At 35.0% G+C, this 13,568-nt stretch overlaps 1 protein-coding gene across 1 annotated transcript; it reads right to left on the bottom strand.

Moving 5' to 3' along the window:
- Positions 1–9,668: 9,668 nt before the first annotated feature.
- Positions 9,669–10,469, bottom strand: LOC309401458 (olfactory receptor 8H3-like; the record flags this gene model as incomplete). The annotated part of the gene is made up of 1 exon (XM_081970523.1): positions 9,669–10,469. The coding sequence occupies one exon, from the start codon at positions 10,467–10,469 to the stop codon at positions 9,669–9,671; it is 801 nt and encodes a 266-aa protein (XP_081826649.1).
- Between the last annotated feature and the right edge of the window lie 3,099 nt (positions 10,470–13,568).

Here is a 13,568-nt window from a genome sequence, read left to right on the forward strand (position 1 = left end):
ACATATACATACACACACACACACACACACACACACACACACACACACACACACTTCTTTTCTCAGGAAACTTACCAAATTCTATCTTGCTACTAGACTGAAGTTTACTGTTGATTTGTTAATTTCCTAGCCTGAAAAATTCTGTATCTATCATCGGTTGTGAAAAATTTATAAATGTTCATTTCATACGTTTGGTATTTGCTGTAGTGAATTGTTTCCCTTGAGGCAAGCTTACAAATTATCTTAGTAATTAGAAATATTGTACCTGCAGGAATCACATTGGAGTTTGATTACTTTTCTGGGTTATGCCTCCAAATATAGTTGGTGTGAAGTTTTCAATCTCCCAAAGTTCCTAGTAGCTCTCCTAAAACTTTGGAATTCCCCATTAAAGATCATATTTACACAGTGGAAATGAAGATTTCCTTACTTGGCACGGTTCCCTTAGAAGATCCAGCTTTGCAATCTTTATTGTTTACAGTATTGGTATTCCTTAGGAGATCAAGACAACATGCACAATGAAACAACTTAACTGATCTTAATGTTGAACTATTACCATTTTAAAGAGTATTGTTGTTTTGGTACATATTTATTTCCTGTGGGTATGGAAGGACTGCAACTTGTAAATGCATGGTTACAATATTGAAAGTTCTTTTATTTTCTCTTCCCTTTTGGCATATTTTGAGGATAGTAGCTGAGATGAAAAACATTTGTGATAACTGTAATTTACTGCTATTTGGAATTCAAAAGTAAGAATAGCAGTGTTCGAATATCTCAGTGGTTGCCACAGAGAAGAGGGAGTCAAACTATTTTCCAAGGCACCTGATGGTATAGCAAGAAGCAATGGATGGAAATTAATCAAGGAGAGAAGCAACTTTGAACTGAGGAGAAACTTCCTGACAGTTAGAACAATTAATCAGTGGAACAGCTTGCCTCCAGAAGTTGTGAATGCCCCAACACTGGAAGTTTTTAAGAAGATGTTTGATATCCATTTGTCTGAAATAGTATAGGGTTTCCTGACTGAGCAGGGGGTTGGACTAGAAGACCTCCAAGGTCCCTTCCAACTCTGCTATTGTATTGTATTGTAATCAGGTTATGGGAATCCAGAATTGCTGAGCACAAATTTGATACTAGTTACACTGTGTTATGAGTCAATTTTGCTACATGCTGCTATTTTGTGTCATTGGTGGGATCAAGAATATACTAAAATCAGCATGTAGCAGAAATCTTTCTTTTCTTCCTTCCTTTCCACTCCTCTCAATCCAATTCATCTTTAAAAACACTGGAATAAAAATGTGGGCATCAAGACAACCAAAAAAATCATTAAATAATGCAATTTGAATGTGCTTGAATTACTGGATTTGATATTCCTAATGGGAGTACTTTCCTTCATTCATAAGGATGCATAATTTGAGTCCCATTTTGTAGTGTGTCATGCAGGCTATGACAATACATTTATGAAAATTGTCAATAAAAGAAAATCCAATTCTTCTTTCAGTAAATTATTGAGGATCAGCAATACATTTTGTTTCCATAAAGATGGAAGACTATATTTTTCAAAATAAAATACAACCAGAAGATGTCAGCAAAAAAAAGCTCCTGTAGTACTTTTTTATATCACTTATTTGAACAATGTGCATTAACTTCTGAGGGCTTTATGAGTTGCAACTCATTCACCGAAATTGTGGAGTTGTTCAGGAATCCATCTGATAAGAAAAGATCAACTGAGTCGGATGAATAGCAATTAGCTTGGACTCAATGAACCCCTCAGGAGTCTATTAATGTATTTCTATGAATGGAAGTCTATTGTGGCCCAGCAGGATCTGGTTGAGCTGCTGATGGACTCGGATAACAAGGAACCATATGAGTCTGCCCTGGATGATGTGGAGGACCCTGTGCAGGGTTCAGACTCAGAACAGGGACCAGAGAGGCTGGTTGGCCACCAGGAGGCGCCTGAGGCATGGAGCAGTGGGGAGGATCAAAGGCAGTTTGTCCCTGATGCTAGATGGAGAAGGGCTGAGAAACGGAAGCAGCAACTCCATAGGCATACTCACAGAAGATGATTAAGCACAGGTGGTTGTGGATTGGCCTCTCCCAAGAGAGATTATAGGTGAGGCATTGGGAGGGGACATTTACAGGAAACAACCATTCAAATTAGTAGTTATGAAAATCTATCTGTGCATTCTAGCCTTGTCTGTTCATTTGGACTATCTCCGTTGCTTCATTTGAATTATCAGGGTTGCTGCAGAATTAATCTATTGAACACAAGTGGTCTGGGCTCTCAGCCAAAGGATTTGTTATCTCAGTAATTAAATAGTGACAAACAACCAAGCCTGTGTTCTGGTTTATTCACAGGTGTGGAGGGGGGGGGAGTCAGAACAGAAGTCTATGAATTTGGATCAGAAAAACAGCAATAGCAACTTCCCTCTCACATATATTCACATTTATTCAAGTTTGATTAATTTTAAAAAATAATGTTTGGATAACTATAATTGACCATAATTACGATCCTTATATTTTACAAGACTCTCTAATGAGCTCATAGCACACAAAAGTTTAAGAAACCCCATTTTAGACAGAGAATAATGTTGCATTATTTAAATGTAAGATAGATCAACTCAATAAAAAATAATCATTCCAAATAAATTAAATAAACATTCACTTTTTATCAAATTGCATACACAAATGACAAAAGTGCCATTCTGCTAGTAATTCTCATCAACAACAATAATGCCATAAGTATTAAGATTCTTGACGATGATCACACAGATTCATTTATTATTTTAGAATGCTCTACAACCACAAATTCTATGAATCCTTGCTATACAAAATAGCCATCCAAATGAGACTCATCATTAGAGGACTTTTAGACAAGAGTTTAAAAAAATATCTGCCTTCAAGAGTGTAACTAAAAGACAATTGATTGACATTTTGGGGGAAAAAAAGCCTACTAGATTAAGCTAATTAAGTCCAATTATTTTGATTCTACTATATCTGTTAATGTATATGAAACAACTAACAAAAAAAGGCTTTGGAATATCTTTCCAAGATAATGTGTTCATTTTATAGCTCACCCTTTGCATAATATTCAGTTTGCTTTATTATGGAACCATTTTATATAATGGGAGAAATCAAAGTTTGTAGCCCATTAGTTTTTTTGATGGCTTTTCACTTCTTTGTTTTTCAGGCTGTAGATGAGAGAGTTCAGTATGGGTGTAAAAATACAACACTGAATGGAGAAAATCCCATCTACAATAACTGAGGAGAATGAGTTGGGCCTCCGATACCTAAAACATCCAGTGCTATAATACAAAACCACAACAATAAGATGAGAGCTTCAGGTAGAGATTTTTTTCCTTTTTGCTTCAATGGAGTTCGAATTCAGGATAGTTGAGATGATATAAATATAGGAAAACAGAATCACAGTTAATGAAGATATGGCAATGGTGCTACTAGTTATGAGTAACAATGTCGAAAAGGAGAATGTATCTGTGCAAGATAAGGCAAGTAGAGATGGATATTCACAACTGAAATCCCTTATAAAATTTGCTCCACAGAGCAATTCAAAGCAGGCAATGTATTTATCAAGGCATATGATAAAGCCATTGTCCAGGCACAACCCACCAGCCATCTACAACATGCTTTATTCATAATCTGCACATAATAGAGTGATTTGCAAATGGCAGCATATCTGTCATAGGCCATTTCTGCAAGAATGCAAGGTTCATTGCTTCTGTTACAAGGATAAAGAACATTTCAGCAAAACATGCAGAATATGAAATTGTCTGCCTTTCAGTCAAAATTTCTAAGACCTTAGGCACAGTGACAGAAGAAAAACAGATATCAAGAAAAGCCAGTTGAGCCAGGAAGAAGTACATAGGGCTTGAGAGATGAATTGTAACAACCATTATCAACATATTTCCCAGTAAAGTTAAGACATAAATAAAGAGAAATATAGAATAGATTCAGGAATAGATTCACTGATAAATTATTTGAGAATCCCCAAAGGACAAAGGCAGTGATTGTAGTACTTCTATTTTCTGTTTTCATTTTCGTTCAATGTAGAAATTTCAAAGAAAAGGAGAGAAATTGAACTGTCATTACCATGACAATACATTGTTATGCAATTCAATTCAATTTATTACAGTCTTAGACCAGAACAAATAAAAACACTGTATATATCCAATTAAAAATTATAGTCTAAAATAAGAAATAACAACTACAATCTATGATAAACCTACTGTGTGGCCTGTTCTAGGTTCAATGCTAAAAGGGAAACGACTAAGCAGTGCAAAGTGTTTGACACATTTGTTATATAACTTCACTATGGTGGAGAAGACACGTGTTTGTAATGAATCCCCAGTGCTGCTGTGCAGAATCTGACCACCTGCACTGTAGTTATGGACTGTTCATCCTTAAGCAGCCACTGAAGATAGATAATGTCAGAACGGCCAGGATATCTAGCAATTATTGGCAGAATATGTTTTTTTTTCTAATCTCCAAATAAAAGGAACCTCTAAGGAGCATGTGACCTACAGTCTCCACCTCTCCTGAGCTGCAGGAATCGAGTCTTTCTGTGAATGGTATCCTTTTATACTTGCCATACCGGATGGCCGATAGAAGTGCATGGCACCATGCAAGTGAAAATGCTTTCTGTTTTTTTTCTGTTTAACATAAGTCTGAGGTGATCACAGAACCCCCTGAAATCGTCCAGCAAAGGGCTAGCATGAGCCAATAAAGGAGTAGCCTAATGAGCTGTAAGGCCGGAGAGTAAGCTGATGATAAGCCTCACCTTAGCCCAGTCAGTGGGAAAGTCCTCCACTCTCAGACTGATAAAAAGCTGGCATTGTCCCAAGAAAGCTGGAAACATGGCTTGGTTGCTGTCAAACCTATCAGCCATGGCAACTGGACATTTCCTCTGAGGCTGGGGGGGAAATAGCATGCCCTTGAAGCTGAGCCAACTGGCCAGCCAGCAAAGCCATCTGCTGTGCCAGTTGAGCATTATCGACATGGAGCTGTTCCATGGTGGCTTGTGTATAAATGTGGCAGGAAACAAACTGTTCTGACCCCCCCTCTCTTCACAAATGTGAACAAGCCAAAACACAGGCTTGGCTGTTTGCCACTGTTTAATTGCAAGATAACAAGGGCCCAGGTAATTCAAAATACAAGAAAAACAAACCAACCAGATATTCAAACATGGTTCTAAGACATCGACTTTCTTCACTGCTAATTTTGAATGGTTGTTTCCTGCAAATGTCCCCTCCCAACGCCTCACCTCTAAGCTCTCTTGGGAGGGGGCAATCTACAACCACCTGTGCTAATTATCATCTGTGAGCCTGCCTACAAAGCTGCTGCTTTCATTTCCCAGCCCTTTGCACTCTAGCATCAGGGACTGACTGCCTTTGATCCTCCCCAGTGCTCCATGCCTCAGGCGCCTCCTGGTGGCCAACCAGTCCCTCTGCTCCCTGCTCTGAATCTGCAACCTGCACAGGGTCTTCCACATCATCCAGGACCGAATGAAATGATCCCTCGCTAACCAAGTCCATCAGCAGCTGAACTGGATCCTGTTGGGCCACAACATTATACTATATTCTAATAATATAATTTCCGTCTTTTGGAAAAATATTTTCTGGATAGAATTCAGCTACTGTCTGTATCATTGCTTGCTTCCTAGTATAATATAAAATATATGTCATACCTAAATTGTAAAAATAGAGATTTATCTCACCTGTCATGTTAGGGCTTGATGATCATTTTGACCAAGGGATCCAGTGTTGTCTGAAGACATTTCCATGCTCATAGCCAGCATGACTGTATGCCAAAGGCACACAGAATGCTGTTACCTTCTCATCAGTATTTATCTACTCACATTTGCATGGTTTCAAACTGCTAGATAGGCAGGAGTTGGGGCAAGTAATGGAAACTCATCCTGTTACATGGCACTTTGGCCTTGAGTTAGATTGCCTGCTTTCCAGCTGACAAGCTCAGCTTCTTTAACCACTGAGCGATCATGCCTAAATTTTACAAGAATAGAATTTCTACAATTGAACAGGCTTCAGATAAAAATCAGTATTTTATTCTGCAGACATTATGGAACATAAGCAACATGCATAATCAAATTCTATTAGTTTGGGATGAAAATCAAACATTGTAACAGAAAAACAATATCCAAACATTACTCTGAAGAGATTATAGTAAGTACATATTATCTATATTTGCACATCCTGAGACATGGCAGGAAAATCTTCAATGTGTAGTAGATCAAAGTTCAATAAAATTCTAGGGTATGCTACCTTAAACTATGGAGAAGTCCTGTATTAAGTCAGAATAGTGTTATTTCAAGCTCCCTATTTCCTACATCATTTGCCTCAACCAATATCCTCAAAGTGTATTCTCCACCATTTTCAGCTAAGATATTGTCTGAGAATTAAAACACAGAAATCTGTTGTAAAATTGCTGGCATCAGCTTTTTCCCCTCAAGAGGTCAGAAGAGAAATGTGAAAGTTTTACTGTATGTTCTAAGAATTGTAGGGAAAATATCATATTTTCATAGTGTGATAGAGATATTTATATTTCACAAACATGGCATGGAAAATTAAATTTAAAATTAAAATTTAATATCAGTTTTTAAGATTAGGAGAAGGCTGCTGGTTTGATCTTTATAAAAAATTCCACAGTTTTCTTTTTCTCTTAATTTTAACTTCTCCATAAAAGAAAAGTGGACATGATTTCAGATTATAGGAATTGCCCCTCGAACATGGTCTCCAGGAAACAATTCTATACTATGAAGAAGAAAAAAACAGAACAAAAAATGGATTGTTCATGTGTCAACTCCTTGCTACACTTCTCCTCCAACAGGAAAGAAGGAAGGAAGGAACAAAGACAACAGTTTTAGCTCAGCTTGAAATTTAAGGTCATACATTCTTAAAGAATGCTTTTAGTTTTACAATATAGTTTTAACTTAATTAAACTAAACATGTTTTATTACCGAATTATTCAACATTACCAACCAAGTTTTATTAGAAGTAATATTGAAGAATTTGGAAATGGAATTTTAAAAAAAAGATTTAGAAAGCTTGTTTCTTTTCTAAATAAACTAACATTGACTTTCTTTCTAGAAAATCAAGGAAAAAATGAATAAATGAATGAGGTTACCTGATTCTCTTTAGCCTGAAAAATGCTGCAGCTGTTATTGGGTAGTAAAAATCTATAAATGTTCATTTCATGCATTCATATGAGTTCAGTATGTGCCATAGAGAATTCTTTCCTATGGGAAAAGTATGCTGACCTTCTTCATAATTTCAGCTATTGTACCTGCAAGAATCACCTTGGTATTTTGCTTCCTTTCTGTGTTATGTCTCCAAATAAAGCTGGTGCAAAGTTTTTAGTTTCCCAAATTTTCTAATAGTTCTACTGGATCTCTGGAATTCCCCTTAGGAAATTACTATATTTACATCATAGAAGTAAATATGCCATTATTAATCCAGGCTTTTTCAGGAATCTAGTTTTGAAATGTATTGTTTATTTATTGCACTTCCTATTTGACTTCTCTTTGAAAGATCAAATCAGAATACACAATGAAGCAGTTTTGTAGATCTAAATATTTGAGTATTAAAATTTCAAAGATTGATTTTGTTTGAAATGTGTTTATTTCCTTTTGAGACTGAATCATTTAGGTGCAAGGTGACACTGCTAGAAGTTTTTCCCCTTTTCTATTGGCATTTTTTGAGGTTACTTAGTGAGAATAAAGCTGGTTTTTATAAAATAATGACTAAATTTGGAATGCAAGAGACAGGATTGCATTCTGTTTTGCTACATGCTGCTATATGGTGCCAGTTATATGGTGCCAGTTATATGGTGCTACTATATGTTATATGCTGCTATGTGGTGCCAGTTATATGGTCAAGTGCATAAAAAGGGTAGGAAATAGTAGAAATTAATTTTCTTATCTTTTATTTATTTATTATTTTATTTTTCAATTTCTATAGTTGACCATGTCAATTCAACTGACTCTGTAAAATACTGTGATCTCCTCCTCTACCACTTTGTAAACACATAACACCTGATATGATTATGTGAAAATTAAGAAAGCCCAAGAAATCATGAAATTATCTAACTAACTGACCAGCTTTTCCTAATGGTTGCAAACAAGAAGGACAGTTGGAGTTTTGGTTTAAATGCTTATGGAATCCAGAATTCACACTTCTGAACACATATGCCTATAATTATCCCAAGTTATAACCTTGAGATGGAAAGAAAATTAGTTAGTGAGAGTTAATGCTGAGATCCATAGTAGTTAACATTACCTGAATCTTGTTAAGCACTAATAAGATTTATGATATTTTCCAAATGTGTCAAAACTGAATTTGCAGGTCATCTCAAGAAAGTTCACTCCAAAATGATGTGCAAATAAAATAGGTTGAGAGTTGAGAGTTTATTGAGAAATGTGGCAGTAAATACCATGTTTCCCAAAAATAAGATAAGCTCTTACTTTCTTTTGACCCCCGAAATAAGTGCTTGGTGTTATTCTTGGGGAGGTCTTATTATTTTTGAGGTGCAGGAGGTGGTGAGAGTGGTCACCTCATGACTGCTGTGTTGCAATATTTTGGGGGAGGGCCTATCTTCAGGGGAGGGCTTATTTTAGCGCACACACTCAAAAGCCTGCACAATGATGTTATCTAGTTTTGGGTAAAGAAACATTTGCAAGAAAACAACCAAGCTCAGAGAGCACCAAGAACCCATTATATAGACTACTAAAAATAAATTACTACTAAAAAGGTTCTCTACATATTTCATTAAACTCGGAATTCAAGAAGACATAAGATGATGGATAAAATGCAATCTTGATTGCAGTTAAACAATAACCACAACTTTAAAAGAAAGCATATTGCACCTCTTTACATAGTTATACATATTTCTTTTCTGTCAAACAGCATTTCTTGGAGACCTGAAAGATTGAAAGCTTAGAATCTGCAGAGCTCTTTCTCATGGGATGGCACAGAATATTACAAACATCTGAATGGAGGAGAGAAAAATGCTCCATAATGTATGTCATTAGGTTTTTTTATGCTTTTGCTTCTTTTTAAAATATTTATCTTTTGGCACTTTCATCTCTCATCTTTTTCTCTATCTCTGTTTTCAATCTGTTCCTATCTTTGATCATTTGTTTTTCTTAATTTTTATCTTGATGGTTTATTTAAAATAATAATAATAAAATTATATAAATAAATAAATAAATAATGATTTTTATGAACATACATACAAAATTCTCTAAAAATACATGCAAAGCTCTAAAAATGGGGGAAATGTTTCATTCTACTAGCAAGTCTTATGACTGTCATCATAAATATCACCATCAATATCATAATTTATTTATTATTTAGAATATCATACAACCAGAAACTTGACAAGCCTTACTATACAAAACAATCATTTGAGATCCATCAAGAGAAGATATTTGAACAATTGTTCTAAAAATATCAGGCTTCAACAGATTATCTGAATGACAATTCATCATATAAAGTAGGCTACTAAACTATAACTATACCAGGGAAATCTATTTGTTTTATTCTTCTATATGAAACAAATTAAGGAATAACTTTCCAAAACATTATGTTCATTTCTCAGTTCCCCATCTGCATATTAATCAGGTTGTTTTAAATCAAGCCACCTTACACAGTATGAGAAATCAAGGGTTTGTAACCCAATAGCTTTTTGATGGCTTCCTTCACTTCCCTGTTTTTCAGGCTGTAGATAAGGGGATTCAGTAGGGGTGTGGAAATGCTATATTGTATACTGATGAGTTCATCCACAATAATTGAGGAGGCTGAGCTGGGCCTCAGATAACTAAAACATCCAGTGCTATAATACAAAACCAAAACAATAAGGTGAGCGGTACAGGTAGAGAAAGTTTTCCTTTTTGCTTCTGCAGAGTTCAACTTCAGTATAGTGGAGATTATATGAATGTAAGAAAATAAAATGAAACTGAATGAACATATGATAATGACACTAGCAGTTATGAAGAAGAGTATCCAATTGGAAAGTGTGTCTGTGCAAGATAATGCAAATAGAGATGGCAATTCACAACTGAAATGCTTGATAAAATTTGCTCTGCAGAAACTGAGCTTTAAAGCAGAAAATGTATTTATAAAGGCATATGAAAAAGTTATTGTCCAGGCACCACCCACCAGCCATCTACAACATGCTTTCTTCATAATTTGTACATAATGAAGGGGTTTGCAAATGGCAGCAAATCGGTCATAAGCCATTATTGCAAGAATGCAAACTTCATTGCTTCCTATTAGAAGCATAAAGAACATTTGGCCCAAACAAGCAGAATATGAAATTGTCTGCCTTTCAGTCAAAATTCCTAAGAGCTTAGGCACAGTGACAGAAGACAAACAAATATCAATAAAAGCCAAATGAGTCAGAAAAAAGTACACAGGGCTCGAGAGATGACTTGTAACAACCATAATCATTATATTTCCCAGTAAAGTTAGGACATAAATAAATAAAAATACAAAGAAGAGGAAGAGATTAATTGGCAAATTATGTGAAAATCCCCAAAGAACAAAGAAAGTGATTGTGGTATTTCGATTTTCTGTTTCCATTTTCAGATGATGTGAAAACTTCAATGAAAGGAGTGAGAATAAACTGTCAATTGCATCAATGCAACGTACAACTAGGAATAGAACAGACAAAAAATGGAATGGAGAATTAAATGGCAACAAACTTCTATACTTTCAAATCAACAAATTGATGAGTGAATTTTTTTCTTTGTTTGGCATTGTTTTCAAAACATGTATGAATTCAGATTTGAGTGCAGCATTGATGGATAGATGGATGGATTATATACCATCAACTCATGTTGACCTTTAGTGAATCTTAATTTGATCTCTCTTCATATGGATAGGTTAGCTGTAAGGATTCAATACAAATAAATAAAATCAGAAAATAATTATGTTCCCCAGGAAACATGTAAATATACTAGGCTGGACTAGTACTAGGCAGGACTCTATGGTTTTGTTGTGTTCTAGCACACTTTTGTTCTAGAATCTGAAACTTAGAACTATCTAACTCCCTTGTAAACTCTGCAGAATGTTTCACATATCAATCAAATACTTTAGAGAAAGAAAAATAAACTTTCTAATGCATTGTAAAATTTCTCCTGACATTACATAGCCTTTAGTACAAACTGCACATGGGCAGAATTCTCTTCAAAGATTTTTACTCAATTACTTCAACTTCAACATTAATACTTTCTTAATCATACTTAGCCTTTTCTTTATAAACCAGATTAGAATTGGTTATTCTCATCATCAGAAACTGTTTTATACAATCTTAATAGTGAAAAGATATAAAGTGCTGGCAAAATGACTTTTACTACAATAAATAAAATTACAAATGAAATAAGACAAATCACCATCTCAAATCACAGTATAAATTAACTATTATTTTCATTCTTTTCAGAATGAACATACATTCAACAACATACCTAGTCAACAGCCCCAAGAAAATCGTCATCACATATGTAACTGGAAAAATTACATTACAAGAAATCAGAAGTTAGAATGAAGTTTACCTGATTCTCTTTGTTTATTCTTCAGCCTAAAAATGCTGCATCTGTTACATGGCTAAAAACTTATAAATGTTTATTTCATACATTTACATGAGTTCAGATGCAGTGGAGAATTCTTTCCTTTGGGAAATTTTTTCCCCTGGCAAAAACAGACCTTGATAATAATTAAGGATATAGCTACATATATCACCTAAGTGTTTTACTTATTTTCTGCATTATGCATCCAAATGCAGATGTTGTGAAGTTTTCATTTCCCCAAATATCCTAATAACTTTGTTGAATCTCTGGAGTTCCCCATAGCAACAAAGCATATTTACACCATGAAAGTAAAGATGCCATTACAGGTCAAGCTTTCATTAGCAAAACGAGCTTTGCAATCTGTTCTTGTTTATTGTACTTGATACTTGATTTTTCTTTGGAAAAACAAGATACAATCCATAATATTTGAGTATTCAAATTTCAAAGATTGATTTTTTGGCCTAATCTGTGAAATTTTCTTTGAAGCTGGAAGGACTGAACCCACTAGTTCCAGGGTTACAATACTGAAAGTTGTTTCTTTTTCTTTTGACTTTTTTTTTTCAGGATACTACCTGAGATGAAAATAGCACTAATGACCAAACTGCTATTTGTATTGCAAGAGATAGGATCATAACATAGGACCACAGAATTACTTGGGAGCAATTTGAATTCTTTAAGTATTGATCTTACAGTCTGAGTTAGTTTTGCTGTATGCTGTTATGTTGTGTAAATGGTGGGGTCAAGTGCATACTAAAGGACAGCATATAACAGAAAAATATTTTCATGTATCTTATTTATCTACTATTTTATTTATTCAGGTTCTATAGCTGATAATCTCAATGCAATTAACTCTGTAAAACACTGTAATCTTATTCATCAATCTTTGCCATTTCCTAGACCTATAGCATCTGACATGAATATGTGGGAGTAAAATCAGCCCAAGAAATAATGAAATTATGCATTATGAACAATCCATGGCCCAATTATCTGATGAAATTTCCCTAATGGTCCCAAAGGAGAATGACAATTTGAGTTATGGTTAAATGCTTATAGAATTCATGCTTCCCGATGGAGATAGATGATAGATAGATAGATAGATAGATAGATAGATAGATAGATAGATAGATAGATAGATAGATAGATATCCCAAACTGTGGTCTTGAGTTGAAACCAATTTTGCTAGTAAAGTTAATCCTGAGCAGTAGTGAAATCTATTTTTTGCTACCAGTTCTATGGGTGTGGCTTGGTGGTGGTGGGTCATGTGACTGGGTGGGCATAGCCAACTTTTTTTCACTTTTATAAGCATTTTTTTCCTGCCAGTTTGGCCAAATAGGTAAGTAAAAAAAAAAAAAGCTTCTGATGATCACATGGATCAGCTGTGATCCATGTTATTGGTCAGAAACTTTTTTTCCTGCTTTTTAAAGCATTTTTTCCTGTCTATTCATCTGAACCGGCAGAAAAAAATGCTTTAAAAAGTGGGGTAGGGATCGTCCGATGATCGCACAGCTCGCAGCTGAGCCACACAATCCTTGGAAGCTTTTTTTTTTTTTTTACTACAGGTTCACAGAACCAATGACAATTTTTCCCACTGGATTGGCCAAACTGGGCCGAACCAGGAGGATTTCACCCCTGATCCTGAGCATCATAATAGTAAAAGATACATTGTCCTTGTTAAGAACTACTTAAATTTGGCTTCCAAATGTATCAAAATTGAATTTTCAGATCAACTCAAGAAAGACCATTCCAAAAGAAAGTCCAAATGAAACATTTATTGAAAAAAAGTTTGCTTAAATGTTCAGTAAGAATTCTCTTGCCCCTGTGACATAGATGTGGTAGAAAGATGTTCATTTCCATCTTCTAGAGAATATTGTATGTATGTGTGTATGTGTGTACACATATGCATATATACACATGTAGTGTTCTCAGAGTTTAATGAGCAACAGTATCTATTGCATATGCTGTACTAGTCACTCAT

This window comes from Natrix helvetica (genome assembly GCF_964273705.1).
Source record: "Natrix helvetica genome assembly, chromosome: Z".
NCBI lineage: Eukaryota > Metazoa > Chordata > Lepidosauria > Squamata > Natricidae > Natrix > Natrix helvetica.